Source organism: Tenrec ecaudatus, chromosome 18, assembly GCF_050624435.1.
Source record: "Tenrec ecaudatus isolate mTenEca1 chromosome 18, mTenEca1.hap1, whole genome shotgun sequence".
In the NCBI taxonomy this organism is placed as follows: domain Eukaryota; kingdom Metazoa; phylum Chordata; class Mammalia; order Afrosoricida; family Tenrecidae; genus Tenrec; species Tenrec ecaudatus.
Window position 1 is genome coordinate 64,686,419 of NC_134547.1, and position 16,441 is coordinate 64,702,859.

General features: G+C 45.1%; 1 protein-coding gene across 2 annotated transcripts in view; it reads right to left on the reverse strand.

Moving 5' to 3' along the window:
• WDR59 (WD repeat domain 59) overlaps nt 1–16,441 on the reverse strand; it is a 79,490-nt gene that overhangs the window by 41,758 nt on the left and 21,291 nt on the right. For both annotated transcript variants that reach the window (XM_075536900.1, XM_075536901.1), the window contains exons 5-10: nt 16,078–16,158; nt 14,366–14,403; nt 10,455–10,543; nt 8,160–8,276; nt 3,185–3,262; nt 1,125–1,281 (exon numbers count right to left, since the gene is read on the reverse strand). In XM_075536900.1, the coding sequence (XP_075393015.1) occupies nt 1,125–1,281; nt 3,185–3,262; nt 8,160–8,276; nt 10,455–10,543; nt 14,366–14,403; nt 16,078–16,158 (560 nt within the window). The remainder of the gene's footprint in view (nt 1–1,124; nt 1,282–3,184; nt 3,263–8,159; nt 8,277–10,454; nt 10,544–14,365; nt 14,404–16,077; nt 16,159–16,441) is intronic.

Consider the following 16,441-nt stretch of genomic DNA (forward strand, 5'->3'; position numbering starts at 1 on the left):
CCCAGACATGATTCTTTCTGATAGCAAGGCACCACCTGGTTTGTTCATGTTTTACTCTAGCACCCATGTCTTCAATGAGCTCTTCATGAAGGTGAGCACTGAGCAGGGCCAAAGCTATGGCAGTCCCAAGCCACCATTCATTGGGCAGCCTCAGAGCAAGATATCTGAACCAAAGTCTAATGACCTCCAATTCCATAATCTTGGGAGAGCAGTCATCTGCTTCTTCTCACACTAGGGTGGTTTAGCCTTAAGTCTGTCAGCTCCTTAGATCTGATACAGGTGAGTTTAGTGTAGTATCCACATCGAGTCCTTCTGGTATGGCCTATGAAAGATGCTGTGTACCTTGCAAGGACAGAATGGAAAGTCCCAGTAGTGTACAGCATAAGACCGGAGTTATCAAGGGATGGGCAGAAACTAAGTCAAAAGTGTCCAATTCAGTAAGAGCTTCTTTGACTATCCTCCTCTGAGACATTCTGCTCTTTGAGGCATGAGCCAAACAGATGTTGTGGGTGTCATTAAGGCAGTGGACAAAAAGGCTGCTGGAGCTGGCAAGGTCACCAAGTCTTGCCAGGAGGCTAAATGAATATTACCCATAACACCTGCCACCCCAGTCTTAATCAGTGTGGAAGAACAGTCTCAGGCCTGCTTACCTCAACTGGTCATTTACGTTTAATAGTAAAAGACTGGTTAATGATTACAACCTATCTTCAGACCTTCAGAAGGAAAGGAAAGTTTTGCAGACCATATGTTTCCTTTTTGTGAGGCAGTTTTAAGTTGTTATTTTTAAAATCACTACTTTTTTAATGAAAAACAACTTAATAAAAAATTTGTCACCGGATTTTGAGATCCATTAAAACAAAGTTAAATGGGGGTGAGGGTGTCCAATTAGGATCATAGCATCAGTCACATTCTATTGGGTTTTGTTATTAAATGTTTTTTCTTCAATGTTGTTTTTTAAAAAAATATTATTTTAATGACTTGTTCTTGACCTTGTTCATAGTAATACAGATTTTCACCTTATAGTTACTTGTTAAACTCTACATTTCAAGTAATTTTCTAGATCAGGGATAATTATGTAATAGTAATAAATTTCACTACTGCCGCGAGCCCCTTCTTTCACTCACCTTCCTTCTGTTTCCTCCACTGGAACTCCAGGACCACATCATCGTGCCCCACAAAGGTATGCACTGGCGTGTTCAGGTCAAAGACATTCCAGAGGAGGAGGCTGTTTTCTCTGCGCAGCTGGGGCACCATCACTGTCACTAAGCCATTGCTGAAAGGCTGGGGGTGAGAAGTGGAAAATCACACGATTATCCCAGCTAGAACCTGCTGAGTCTTGAGCTACCAGAAGATGGAATTCATTCCTAACTAACATAGAAGATGGAAGCTCCAACCTGTCCGTGGAAAATTTTTTACCAATACATCCTCAGTTCACCATCCTGTTTCCCCTCCTCTTTGCTTTTGGAAGGGACAGGAGCAAGTAAAAAATATGAAGGCAAATGCTTGGAGGACGTTTTTCATCCTGAAAATATGCAAAGAGCTCTGACCATGAGTATGAGCACATAGAGTCTCCTATCCTAGCTGCTCTTCCCAGAATGTGCATGCAGACTTGCCTGAGAACAATCTTGTGGGGCATGAGAAAGGCACTAGAAACACACCACCTTCCGGATGCCCCAAATACTACAACGTTCTCATTTCAGGGCTGACATGCTTATCAACACGCTCCCTGCTGGGTAACTAAGGGCCCACTTGGCTTATTAGATCCAGTTCCTTTAAGGAATAAATCACAGTCACTTAAGAGCACAATTAGCTTCACCTCCCTACCTGGCAGCACTCCTGAACTTTCCTGTTTCTTTTTGCAAGCAAACATGTTAGTCCAGAGAATTTCCATTCCTAAGAACAGAAGCAGTTGTTTGTTTGTTTTGTTTTATTTCGGCATCAGATTTCTTGGCAAGTGCTCCCAGTTGCAAAAACAACATAATGCCCAATTACCTTGAATGCTCTGTAACACCCCAGGTGACAACCTCGTGGTTAAAGGGAGCTTTATTCATGCCTGGGCTCACTTTCACATTGACATTGAAAGAAACATATCTGTGATCAGATCAGCAGCGAGCTGTGTGGCAATGGAAACGCTGCTGAAAGGTCGATAACAGTTTACCCCTTATGATGTGCAGCATTTAAGGTTTCTAAAAGCCTCTTCATGGACATGATTTCAAAAGGAAGACATGGTGAAAGGATTAAATGTCACCGAGGCACACATGTGAGAGGCAAAAATCGTGATGCTGATGAAATGGGAACTTCACCACAATTAAAAATTACACAGCAAAAGTGATTATTCATATTCCACGGAGGAGGAGATGCTGTTCAAAAAAATTAAGTGGCTGGCTTGCTCCGGGCCACAAACAGGCAGGCCCCAAACCCAGGGCTCCAGAATCTAAAAGGCAGAATTCTTTCCACCAGGATCCAGGGTTGATTTTGAGTCTCAACCCTCGACTTCCCTTCCACGCTGTTCCCCTGCCTCTCAGTGACCGTCTTTACACTGCCCGGCGTCAGTCAAGCTGTGGTCAGTAATTTCCACAGGTATCTATCTTCTCGGCATTGATCCAAGGATAATTTTTGGAATAGTTAACAGCTGTAAGCTCTATCACCTCTGCCGCGGTTTCTATGTAGGGAGAATGAACAAAGAACCAAACACACACACACACAGAGAGACAACACAGGAGTGCAGCACAAAATAGACACAGACAGAGACGGTACAAAACTGCATCATCCCTCACGGACCACAGCGCTTTATTCTTATCTACTAAATACTGGGAGTATTCCCAGACAAGTTCGCTGTTCCCACGCTTGAATTTCTCATAGCCTTGAGAGTTCCGTATCTCAGCCCGTACTGCTCTTGTTTGCTGCTACCAGGAAACACTGTTTGCAGCTGTTCCCCAAATTCCTTACTGTCTGGAGTAAGGAAGCAGTTTGTGAGAACCAGCTAGGACAGACGTTTGCGCGCTGTCCTAGACAGATACATGACACGAGACACGGCTCTCCTTACTTGGCTCCTTCAACCTCAGGCTCACTCTAAACCAAGACAGAAAGCGAAAAGTGCCCCCCAGAAGGGAGTAAATGTCCCTTGGGCCCTTGAAAACACCAAGAGGAAATTTCCCAGTGAAAGGTAGGGTGTCTCACTCACAGTGTATCTGGCCTTCCAGACAGGCACCTGGCAAGGGAGAATATTGAGGTATTTCCGAGGCTGGCGGTAATCCCAGAACTAGAAGGAAACAAGCAGAATCATTTCTGAAGTCAATGCTATTGAAGAACACCACCACTGAAATTAGCATACCCTTCAGACTCTTTCCTTTTATTTTTTTGAGAGCTGAGAAACTTTTAATTTTTAAAAATGAATTTTGTTGTTTTTGTTAATTAGGTTGGTGGGGGGGGGTTGCCTATGTCAGACTTTGCTTCCTACAACTTCTTTTTGTCTCTGCAAATGCAGAGTCATGAAAGGACAATGATTTGATGACATACAGGAGGTGAAGAAAAAAAAACAAGGGAGGTGCTGTCCATCATCCAAACAGATGAGTCTCAAAAAGGTTTCTAAGAATGGAATCGCAGATTTGACAAATGTATTAAGTGTAATGGAGAGTACTTTGAAGGCGATAAGGTTGTTTTGTAAAAAAAAAATTTAAATACACAGCTTTGAAAAATACATCCCAGTTCTTTTGGAGAGCTCCCCGTATACCCAGCAGAGGGATTGCTGGCTCCTAGGGAATTTGTTTCCAGTTGTTTGAGGCAGACCCATATTCTCAGCAATGGGTGTACAGGCTTTTATTTTAAAGTTTTTACTATGAAAAAAACATAAGTAACAAAAAACTTGCCACTTTAATAACATAGCCCACAAAGGCAATGTTCTATAGAGGGACTTGAAAGTTCATGAGCGGTCACCTAAGGTGCAAATATTGTTCTGTCCTTATCTGGAAGAAAGATGAATGATAAAAATTGTAGACACGTGGGAATAATTACTTCAATGGGCTAATGGATTGTGTGAGCATCAATCTCCCCAATCCTGAGACCAGAAGAACTAGATGGTGCCTGACTGCCTGCATCAATTGATCTGAAGGGATCATATTAGAAGGTCCTTCATGGAGCAGGAGAAAAATGTGGGAAAAACTCAAAAATCATAAAGGTGACTAGCTGGTCTGACAGAGACTGGTGGGACTCTTGAGACTATGGGTTCTTCTTCTCCTTTAGGTCTGAACATGAACTCAACCCCACGGCTCATTGTCAGCCACATAATAGGCAAGCCTATATGAAGAGCAATAACATTTGTGAAGTATTCATGTCCTAGAATAATCAACCACGGGAAAGGCAGCACTCACCTAAGGACAAAACTGAGGCGTTTGGAAGAGGAGGAGTGGGAACGGAAAACACAGGGAGAAAGGGAGGCGATACCACATTTTGGAGATTACAATCAATGAAATGAAACAAAATATTTATGAACTGGTATTGAACTGATCTACTTTGTAAACCTTTACCCAAAGGGGGGGGGGGGAGTCTCCATATAAACCACTGTTTTTAAGTGCAAAATTCACGGACATTAATTGCCCCCTTTGTGCTGTACAACCATTACCTAGTTCCAACACACAGACACACAGATCCCTAACTCTACTTTGCATAGTTTATGGATTGGTCAATAGCTAAGAGATTGAAAAAGGTACACAAATACTTTTCAATCACATATACACATGCACTTTTACCATGTAAAAATGTACACCATGATCTATGATTACAAAGGAATGTGAATGCAAGAAAACATGTTTCTTGCTTGTCAAAAATTTTTTAAAGTGTCATTTTTGTCTTAAAATAAACTTACCTGGTTGTGGTAGAAAATAAAGAAGGTAATAAAAGACAAAACTGAAAGTTTTCAGTAAGTTGTAGAAAGTCTGAGAGGTGAATTGCATTTTCCCTGGTTTATAATGCCTGCATATAATACGTGTGAAAGGAAAGATGAGCAACATTCAGTGTTGACAATAGGGGCTGAATGTTGATGGATTTCTTGTAAGGTGGAAGAAGGCTTGTGAAAAAGTTATGTGGACATGATACAAAAACATTCTTTTAAATGAGAATTGATTTCTGAGCTAATAATCTGTCCTAGTCAGTAAAATGATATAAAGTTATTCTATACTTGAGGAGTAAAAGTTTCCATATACTACTAAACTATCTTTTTGACTGGTATTTTTCATAAATTAGTTTAAATGATATTTTGAAAGGCTAACATTCCAAGTAAATACCGTTCCTTACTGCTGTGTTTCTTTTCAGTCAATATCAACATAATAATCATTTGTTAGGCCTCTATCACTTATGCTTATATCTTGTTTATCCTAACAACTTTTTTTTGGGGGGGGGTTGCCAAATTCAGGCCCCATAATCAAACTAAAATTGGTAAAATGTTTTTCCTACCTAAACTACTTTTGGGTTTTCCAGATGGCTAGAGGGCAAACTGTAATTTGCGCCCTCTATTCATAAAAGGAGGAATACTAGAAATAATTAGGTATGTTTGGCACTCTCCCGTTTTTAATTAGCTCAGCACTTTGTGAGTGCTGCTCTGTGACTAAGCTCACAGTATGTGAAAAAGTAGCAAATACATGTTCAGCCTCCCTAGGCTAATTATGTCCATGCAAAATGTCGCTAATATGAAAGCTCTTCAGCAATTGTTTCTTTTTCTGGTTGGACAGAAGCATACTCATGTTCATGAAAAATGATGAAACAGTAACTGTTCTATTTTTTTTTTAAAAGGAAGATTTTGTTCCTAAGTTTAAATAGGCTCATCACAACTGTAGCTTACAATTGACGGGAAACAGTGGGGGCCCTGGAGAATTGATGCGGTTCTCAATGCTTTAGAGAGGGGCTTATTCTTATAAGGTAAGAGTTTCTGGTTCGTGCAATGGTTCGGCACTCCACCACTAATCAACAGGTTGCCAGCTTGAACCCACCCAGAGGTACTTGGGCAAACAGGCCCGGGGATCTGCTTGAGACTGTCACAGCTGGGAAAATCCTATAGGGCAATTCTACTCTACACATGTGGGGGTCACCCCAAATCAGGATCAACTCCCACGAAACTACTGACAATAACTCTCCAGGCATTCTCAAATGGAGTCTTGTGACAGGATTTTTCGTTACATCCAAATAGGACTTCTCCATCTTCCAATCTGATACAGGTGGCTATTATAGTAAAATAAACAGAGCCCTTATTTATATATAAATATTTATATTCCTATCCCTATGTGATTTCTGCTCTTCTTTTACCCTTGCCTGAAAGATCCCTGCCCAAAGCTACACATCAGAAAGAATTCTTCTGCAGAGAAATGTGAAGGACCTCAGTTAAGACAGAAGCAGGTTCTACTGACTGCTGAGCCCACCGGGACAGACTCACTCATGGGCAGGCTTCTCCATACAGCTAAACGTGTCTGTCTGAACGTGTCCAAATTCCCCGGACACTTTCTGAAACACACTGCTTAACGCAAGATCGCACTGCTTAACGCAAATTTAACATTCATTGCATAAAAGGGCATAAATTAATTTAAGTGTGGTTCGTATTCTAATTCTCAAGATCAAGTAAGATAATCCTCTTCATTCTTCTTGCTACATCTCTAGCCCTAGGGTTTTCATAGTTTAACAATTTATAAAACAGTGTTTCTAAGTCAAACACTCATTCAATGGTATCTTGCCCCAATTTACCTTTAGAATTCAGTAAAAGAGATACCAACTATAACACAAGAGAAAGGCTAAGGAAAACAAGAATAACATTTATAGAGAAACATGCTACATTGATTACCTTTGTCTACAAACTATTAATAACAATAATTGAATAGCATACAAAGTGCCTTCAGCAATTTGCTTTTTTATGATCTTGTTATTTACATGAGTTCAATACAAGCTGTTTTCCTTCCTCTCAACCCACAGTAAAGTAAACAAATGCAAAGTGGTCATGACCGTGCCAAAAAACTCTCATGTGATGAGTGAGCTAAGTGGACCAGCAAGGAACGGTGCTCCACACGTAGAAACCAGACCCACCAGATCCTCCCGTAGTGTGGCCAGCTACTTCTTTATTACCTAGAATCCCAGCCTTGGAGGTAGTAAAGATGTCACTGGATATAAACAAACTTGGGGGTCTCAAAGAGAGAGGCAAAGATGGACTAGATTGTTTCTGGTCTCTGAACTTGGAAGACAGGAGGAGTCTGGGAAGAGAGAGTGGGAGAGAGGACAAGAATCCTAATCCAATACAAACAAGGAAACACAGAAAACCATTTCTAGCACATAAAAATAATGACAGTCCCAGGGAATTTATAAACCTCTAGGACAGACATTAACTTTACGCCTAAGCATATTCTGGCTCCCTTTGCTAAAAACTAACCATACAAGGAAGATATCTTACTTGACTATAAAAATAAAACAAAGCATTAAATTAGTGACGCCAAATCCCAGAACTCTTAAACAAGCTTCTGTGGTCAAACCCTTTCTTTTGGGCCAAACACTGGCCGTGAAGACAGCCGATGGACAGCCCTGCCATCATCTGAACAAGGGCGCACATTACATCCCACAGTCTGATGAAAACAAGCCAAAAGACAAACTGCACTCAGATCATCCAAAAATAGCAGACTTGCCAAAACACATAAAACCTGGCGCACTTCCTGTTAGAGAAGACCTGTGCAAACAACCCTCTCTCTGTGACTTGTGCAAAGCTCCCATCTGAAGATATGGCAGAGCTTTGTAGATAATTACACAATGTAATTGGTGCTTTTCTACCACGTAGACTAAGTGCAAACTCAGTAACCTTAGCATTGCTGTGGGGTTTTTCCTACAGACATCTGTTGTCTTTTATATGAATGAGCCATTCTGAAATCCAACTTACTGACAAGAACACGTCCTTTCCTTTCTAATTGCTGCTGTCTCTTGCTTCCTTTCTCAGAAGAATGAAGGAATTCTGCACAAAGTCTAGAAGCCACATTAGATACAGGTTTTGTCACCCCGGCAGGGCTACACATCCGGCTGACTTGTCCAGCTCCCTAAAATGCACTAGTCCCCTAAAACACAGATACTGTGCTAGCGTACCGGAGCTTTCCTCCCAAACACAGCCCCTCCACCTGTCCCTGAGAGGTGCCGCTCACCTTGACGGAGTTGTCCTGGCTGGAGGTAGCGAGAATGTGCTCGCTGTCTGGGTGCCAGTCCAGGCCGTGGATCTTGGAGAGGTGGGCTGCGAGGTACTCCACAGCTGTACTGGGTTTCTGCAACACAGCAGCACTGCGTATCATCATGTAGAAAGAACTCGTGGGTCTGCCCCCATCTCGTGATTTGCTGGGGGCTGAGCGGGGACACAGAAGCAGGGCCAGATAATGCCCTACACACTTCAGAAACTCTGGTTGGTTTTCATCAAGCTTTTAATGAAGAAGCATTACAACAAAGCAAAGAATCAGAAGATTTCAACACGTGTCCAATTGATCAGATCGTGACGAACGCCTAGACTTGATATGGCAGAATGCTAGTGAACCTGGGTACTCGAGCACTGGGTAAAACCAGTGGGACCTGATTTTACTGCCACTTTCCATTTGAATCCATGTACGTGCTGCCATGTCAAAGAACACACACACAGAATAAGTCGAAAAGGACTGTTACAACATTGCAGAAACCTTTATTAAAAGTATCAAGACGAAACCAGTATTTCTGGCAATATATCTTCCATTGAGGAGTACACACTTCTGAAGACAATTCTCTCTCATCTTTCCTCGGAGAATTCTGCAATCTTTAATTTGTAACACCTAAAAATGGTAGTTTGGGCGTCTTTGAGGTACTCAAATTATGTTCCTTTAAAATAGCTGAGTTTGAGGAAGGGAGGGCGTAGGGGACAAAATCAAGTCTGAAGGAGCCAGATCAGGGCTGCAGGGTGGATGAGATGGGGTTTCCCAGTGAGATTCTTGTAGCACAGCTCTCAGAGAACGAGCAGGTGCACAGTCATGGTGGGGAAAATTCCTCATTGCAACTCTCTGGCACATTTCTCTCCAATGCAGTTTTCCTTTTTCTTAAACCTTCTTCCTAATAAGCCCCTGGGATTATTCTGTGGGTTTTGAGAAAATTCATCCAGATTTCCCCTTGGGAATCCCATAAAACAATTGCCCTAACCTTCTGAAAGGACTTCTCCGCCTTGAATTTAAACAGATCCAGCAGATCCCCTTGGGAGCCACTGTGGTTGTTGTCTGGAAGGCGCCCTTGTGGGACTCAGGGAAATGCATTACTAAGAACGTATTTGCAGCCATGACTGATGACAGAGAGCTGTTGAAGAACATTTTATCTGGAATAAACCCAGGCAAGTATGAACTGGAACCCTTGTGGCAACACACTGTGAGATCCTCTCGTATAGCCAGGCCCACAAATTGGGTGTAAACATATAAGCAAAGGTTTTGTTGAAATCATTGTATTCAAGTGCTATGCTGGTGGTGATTTAAAAATAAAAGGGGGAAAACAGTTATCCTCAAACTCAACTGAGAGAGGCAGAAGATGCACCTGTGCCAAATTCTATTTATAAAATCACCTTCTCACCAAAGAGGCCTCCAGTCAGCACCTGGCGGTCTGGACGTCCACTGGCAGAAGGAGGAGCATCTGCCACACCCACCCGCTCTTGTCTGTTGGAAGGGGAAGGCCTGAGCCTGCCTGCTCAGCGCCTGGGAGAGGCATTTCTGAGACAAGTTGCAGGATGAGGCTGAGGGTCTCTTGCCCCAGGTTTGAAAGCAGGAGGCGGCATTACGCCCAGAGAAGTGGACTGCTCTGCATGCTACCACCTAACTGGCTGGCAGTATGTCATTGGGGCAGCCCTGTCCCCTCATCCCTACCTACTCTCACCATGGCAACACTCAAGACTTCCAAAAGACTGCCTACCACCGCCACTGCTGAGGGCCCAGCCCTTCTCATGCCTCAGTTACATGGGCAGATGTACTTTGAAAGCTAAAGGAGGAGTGAGCGCCATGACACTTGCCCCAGAGATTGATATCAGAAATGTTCAGGAGGGAACTTGCCCTTGCCCTAGCCTTTAATTTGTAATCCGGGGCAGGGATCACAAGTCTTCTGACCACCCTAGAATAGTGTCTGGTCCCCAAGACTTGGTCTCATTGATATAATTTCTATTATTGTCTGTATTTTAAAGACGGGGAAGCAGGGGCATCGAGAGGGTATAGTGGCTTGCCTGAAGTAACAATTAAGAGGTAACAGGGCACAGATTCTCAGAGTTGGCCATGTTCACTTCCTACCTTCTGTTCCTACTTCAGGTCAACACCACATTAACTAGTGTTAAGAGCTTGAAGTAGCAATTCACCATGCTGTCCAAGGTACCGCAGCCCTGGTACCCAGGACAGCCTTTGTGCTCTCACAGGGGCTAAAAACCAACCAGGGGCAAGGGGGTAGGGATAACTCACCCGCTTGTCCCATATGCGCACGTCCCCATCATGACTGGTGGCAAGACAGTTAGCATTCCGTTTGTTCCATTTGACCTGCGAGGCACCCGCTGCAAAGAAAAACCACGGGGCAGGAAAGGTATTATCCTCAGAGCCTCTGGGGCCAAAGAACGGCCCACACCCCGGGCAAGTGGGTAATGAGCTCCACTGGAGCTCAAGAATCTAAGACTGAATCAATTCCACCATTAAAGGTGCAGTGAAGTCACAGATCAATGAATTAACCCGTGACCAGGAGCCCTTAAAAGAGGAAACGATCTAACTTAGGGAGCAAGTTACCTCCCAGGAGGCTCAGCATGGCACTGTTCATGGCTCACTGGTTCATCACACCAGCTGACCCTCCACCGTCTCCACCGACATGTCTCGTGTCTCTCAGCAAGTTGTCTCCACCGACAACCACGTGTCTCTCAGCAGGAGAGCTGCAGCTCGAAGGCCTGCGGTTTTCGTTTTGGTGGGGAGAGGCAGGCTTCAAAAACCTCACACTCTAGCTGAGGCTCACCTGAAATCTGCCCTGGGAAAGGGTTATCTACCCCTTCTGTGCTCTCCTCTCCCATCAGCAGTTCAGGGACACCCTGGGAGCTATGTGAACGGAGGCCTTTTCCCAGCAGCCAATACCAAGAGGCTACACCGACTACTCAAGAGCCACCTGAGAGGCACAATCAAAGGTGCTAAAAAGGGCCAAGACACGTAGAAACCAGAGACATAGGGTTCTTCTTAAAAAAAAAAATCATGTTAACTAAGTTAAGCCAGAGTCAGAGAGCTCACCCTCCTGTCTTGTCCTTGTCACACCCCACAGATCACTGGTTTGACACTTCTCTCTTTTGATGTTTATTAGAGTGTAAAACAACAGCAGATCCTTTAGAGAGTCACCCAGTCCACATCCCGAGAGCCTGTGTGTTCGAGCTCAAGGACCTAGCAACTAACTGGAAGTAGACAGTCAGGACCCAGAACTTATGTTTGACTTGGGTATCCAGTACATTACTTAGGAGATTCGGTTCCTTGGCAAAACCGAGCATTAGCTAGAGAACAGAACATGTACGAAGAGCTTGCTTGATGGTCTCCTCTGGACAGCTTTATTTGGAAAGTTTCGAATAATTTCTTGCCAGACAGGGTGCGATATAGCAACAATGAAACATACAACTTTCCTCTAGTTCCTAAATACTTTCTCCCCCCACCCCATCATGATCCCAATTCTACCTTGCAAGTCTGGCTAGACCAGAGGATGTACACTGGTACAGATAGGAACTGGAAACACAGGGAATCCAGGGCGGATGATCCCGTCAGGACCAGTAGTGTGAGTGGCGATACTGGGAACGTAGAGGGAGGGTGAGTTGGAAAGGGGGAACCGATTGCAGGGATCTACATGTGACCTCCTCCCTGGGGGACGGACAATGGAAGGGTGGGTGAGGGGAGACATCGGACAGGACAAGATATGACAAAATAATTTGTAAATTATCAAGGGTTCATGGGGTGGGGGGGAGCAGGGAGGGCAGGGAAAAAATGAGGAGCTGATACCAGGGACTTAAGTGGAGAGCAAGGATTTTGAGAATGATGATGACAATGAATATATGAATGTGATTTACACAATTGATGTATGTATGGATTGTGATGAGAGTTGTATGATCCCCTAATAAAAATGATTAATAAAAATATTAAAAATATAAAAAAATAAAATAATTTTTTCAGTGCTGAGAAACATGAAGGCTCTTAAAACATTCTGGGAACCTCCTAAATCATGGTACTTTACTGGGATCCATGACACAGGAGCACGGGGAGCCCCCAGACCCTGTGTTCTCAGACAGAAGGAAGGCTACTCGAGGGTGCATGGAGGTGCTCTGACTCCTGACCCCTGACCCCATACGGCAAACTCAAGCAGCTCAGTGACAGGCGGGATCACAGGTTCTGGCGAGCAGCAGTGCTCACGCTGCATCTGCCAGTATGCGTTAGCTTGAGCAGCTCTTTATTATTCCTGCACTGTTGTGATTATATTACTGTAATAACATTACAAGCCTTCATTTGCCTTGTTTCCTGCAGGGTAGCTTGGCCACTACTGAGGACACTCCCTGAAGTACAGCCCAGGAAGGGATCTCATGCTTCTATTTTGAGGAGAACCAAGGAAAGACTAAGGAAGCAATCAGGACATGGGGGGGGGAGCGGGGCAAAGAAGTATCTTCCTTTTTAGGGTGCTTCTACACCTGATCTAACTTTGAAACCTACCCGAGTAGCACCGTCAGGGGAACGTGACTTAGGCAGTGCACAGGGCCTTGGTATGTTTGTCCTGCCAGCAGGCCTGCAGTCACACGTCTCGGATCACAAGCACCTAAAGTGGGGATCCTTGAGCACACAGCACAGACACACAGGTGCTGGACTCCCATACTGAGCTTCTCACCTCTGCCAGGCCCGGCGGTTGGCATTGGCCCTCAGGCCTGAACAAGACAGACCTGGGCCCTGACCTCACAGATCACGCCATCAGGGCTTACTACATACATTCCTGATGCTAACTATCTTTAAACAATGAAGTCGGAGGTCGAGAGGGAAAAGAAGAACCATGTCATCATTTCTGTATTCACATGTACAAGAGAGGTACAAAGAAACAGCATTGAAGAGACAGGGAAAGTCAGGGAGATCAGTTCTACACCCAAGGCCTGTGCTCGGGTCGTGGTGGGACTAGTTCCTACCAGGACCAAGGTTACCTCCAGCGAAGGAATGAAATCAGATAGATCAGAAGGTAATTCAGACACGGTTGGTCCACAGCAAATGACACCGAGGGGATCCAATCAACACAAAGGAGATTGTGGGACAATCACAGACTATCTGGTTTCCTCCCTAAACACACTGTAAATAACAAAAACCAACCAACCAAAACGCACTGTAGGTAAGAAAAACCAACCAACCAACCAACCAAAAAAGGAGTGGGCGGAGAAACTTACAGATTGGAAAAAAAGATGAGGAACAGATGAGATGCTTGCAATTAAGGGCTTCATTTGAACCCTGATTCAAACCGCTTTATAAAAATTTATGAGATTCTAGGGGAAGTGTGAACAACTACTTAGCTATATGATCACACTAAGGAATTATCATGAATACTTTTATGTATTTTAATGGTACTGAGATTTTTTATTTCTAAGAATTCTTAACTCATGAAAGCAAACAACAGGCAGATGGATAAGGGGAACAGCAACACTGGGGCGTACCCACACCTTAGGATAACAGACCATTTGAGATTGAAAAAGGCAGCATTGACCCAAGGGCAAAGTTCAAAAGGGGTAGGAAAGGAGGAGAGATGGAGCCAGGGTACACAGTGGGAAGCAGGATAAGTGAGGATACAATAGGGGAGATGCCAATCCATGAGATGAAACAAAATGGGGATTAATGAATGGAAAATGGATCTGCTCAGTAAACCTTCACCCAGTACCCCAAAAAATTACTAAAAAAATCCCCTTAAACGATCACAAATTATACCCTTGAATATTTTTGGAGAAGAATGCTGATATCTGGGACTGGCTTCAACATCCCCTGGCAAGTTAAGGCTGGATGGAGGTCCCGATGAACTCAGAGGGGTTGTGTGCAGACAACTGTGGGGGCTGGAGCATGATCACCACAGATCACGTTCTTCCATGTTCACGTGTGTTTGAAATTTGGCACAATGAAAAGTTTATAACTAACTGGACTCTTTTCCTCAAGGTTCTGCACTGAGTTCCTGCCCTACTACACCTGCAGTCAGGACCCCAGCCTCTGAGAGCCGCCTGGAGCCTGCCCCTCACATAGATGCAACTTACTGCGCCCAGCCAGGGCAGGGGATGGGGACGTGGGAAGAGCACAGTCAGTGTGAGCAAAGGGCAAGCTGGAGTCAGGCAGGACAAGGGCACACTCACCTACGGCAGACAGGGCAACAGTCGGCTTCCTTGTGTCTCTGAAACAGAAAGGTGAGACATCAAACACCTGCTCCTCAGCCTCTGCACGCCTTCCTTCACTTTTCTGTCAGTGGGAACAAGGAGGAAGAGATGTGGTGAGGGCCCCTATTTCCCTCCAGGTAATTGAACAACTTTCTCGGCCAACTCCAGTTAAACAGGGGTTAGTTCACTGTCCCTCAGACCCGTTGGAGGGCCGGACTATAGTTAAAAAAAAAAAAAAGAACAAATTCCTATGCACACTGCACATGTTATTTTGAAGTAAAAAAAAATAAATGGGGCAAAAACACCCAGCGGGCCGGATAAATGTCGTCGGAGGGCCGCATGTGGCCTGCGGAACGTAATTTGAGGAGGTCTGATCTAGTCGATCCAGAGGAAACAGTGGGGGGTGGGGGAGGTGGAGAGGAGCCACAGGAATCCCTACTGGCAACAAGGACAGTCACAGAAGGGTGTCTGCAGAGCCTTCCACGAGTGAGCACTGCAAAGGTGGACTTAAAGGATGCCTGGAGACAGCGAGGGCTCTTGGAGGGGTAGGCTCTACGGTTCACCACAGCTGGAGAGGTGACTCTTACACCACAGAGTCAAGCAACAGAACAGTTTGGCACCCCCAGGCTGGATGGCCCTGACAGGGTGATCCGGAGGCTTCAGCTTACCACTGAGACAAACCAAACCAAGGGCAGCTGCTACAAAGGGGTACAAGGTAAGCTTAAGTGTTCTGTGGTGAAAAAGAAAGTCCTTCCTGCCTGGTGTTTGTTTCCGATGTCCTCTCACGGGCCCGGGGGCTCAGGAGGCTGTCAGTGGGGCACATGCTCCTTCCTCAGAGCTCCTCTCGGTGCTGTGTCTGCTCTGTTCCACCCCCTGGCCTGGCTGTCCTCTGCCTACAGACCCCCTCTCTAGATCAAGCAACACAAGGCCACTGTGTGGGAAGCCAAGGACCCCACCGAAGGCAGAGGGTGTTGGGGCTGGCAGACCATACCAATTACACCTTTGGGTGTGTCCCCCTTCTCCAGGGCAAGCGGAGCGTCGCTGTGCACAGGCAGAAGGGAGTAGGTGACACTCTGGGAACTGCCGGCCAGGTGCTCCTTTACTTTCCTCCGGGAAGAGTGACCTGGGGACCACTGGCCTCTTTGACATCTGGGGACTGGAAACCTGACAAAAGCCAGTGAAGAGCAGAGCAGATGTGTCTCTCTGCCCTAGACAACCCCACCCCCACCCCGCCTCACTTCCCACGGCCGCTGCCAAATGGCAATACCTGGATTTCTGTGCCAACAGGATTTTGCCAGCTGCTGAAACCAGCTTTGCAAACCTATGACAGACCTGAATGCCAGGTATTGATGCCCCCAGGGGCTCCTTAAGCCTATAGGTGAGAGTACATGATACAGCACTTTCTTAGTCCTCGGGTGGGACACTGTGGGGAAGGCAGCTTACAGGAGCACCTAGCATTCCCCAGGGTGATTACAAGCTAGCTGCTCTGAACTTGTGTGTGCAGCCTCCTGGACCCTGTATCTCCTCTCCACTCCCCTTCCAGCATTTCATTCATCTCCTAAGTAATCTTTGTCTCGGTGTCTGCTTCTAGGAGAAACCAAGAGAAAGTTCCTAAACCAAGAGGAGGATCTCTAAAACAAAGTCCTGAAGAGTCACCACGGAGTGGTCAGCTGTGGCTTAGTTGTCCTTACTTGATATCCCAAATGTAGATATAGGTGTCCACGGAGCTGGTGACCAGGAGATCCGGCTCAAACACTGCCCAGTCCAAATCACTAGGAACATGAGAAATGAAGAGACGAGCAAAGAAAAGGAAAAAGAAGAAACATTCTGATCAGATTCCAAAGCACTGGCAAATTTAGTCCCTGGTGGCTCCAGACAGCTACCATGAGTGGGCCTCTCAGCACTGTTTAGACTGTGAATGTCAACGGTCTCTGTGGGAACAAACACTTAATTGATCCCTGAAGGAACCTTCCTGGTTCTGTCCCCAGTGTCTCCAGCTATATTACTGCCTGCTCCTGAAAATGAAATGGAGTGTTTCAGTTGAACACGCAAAGC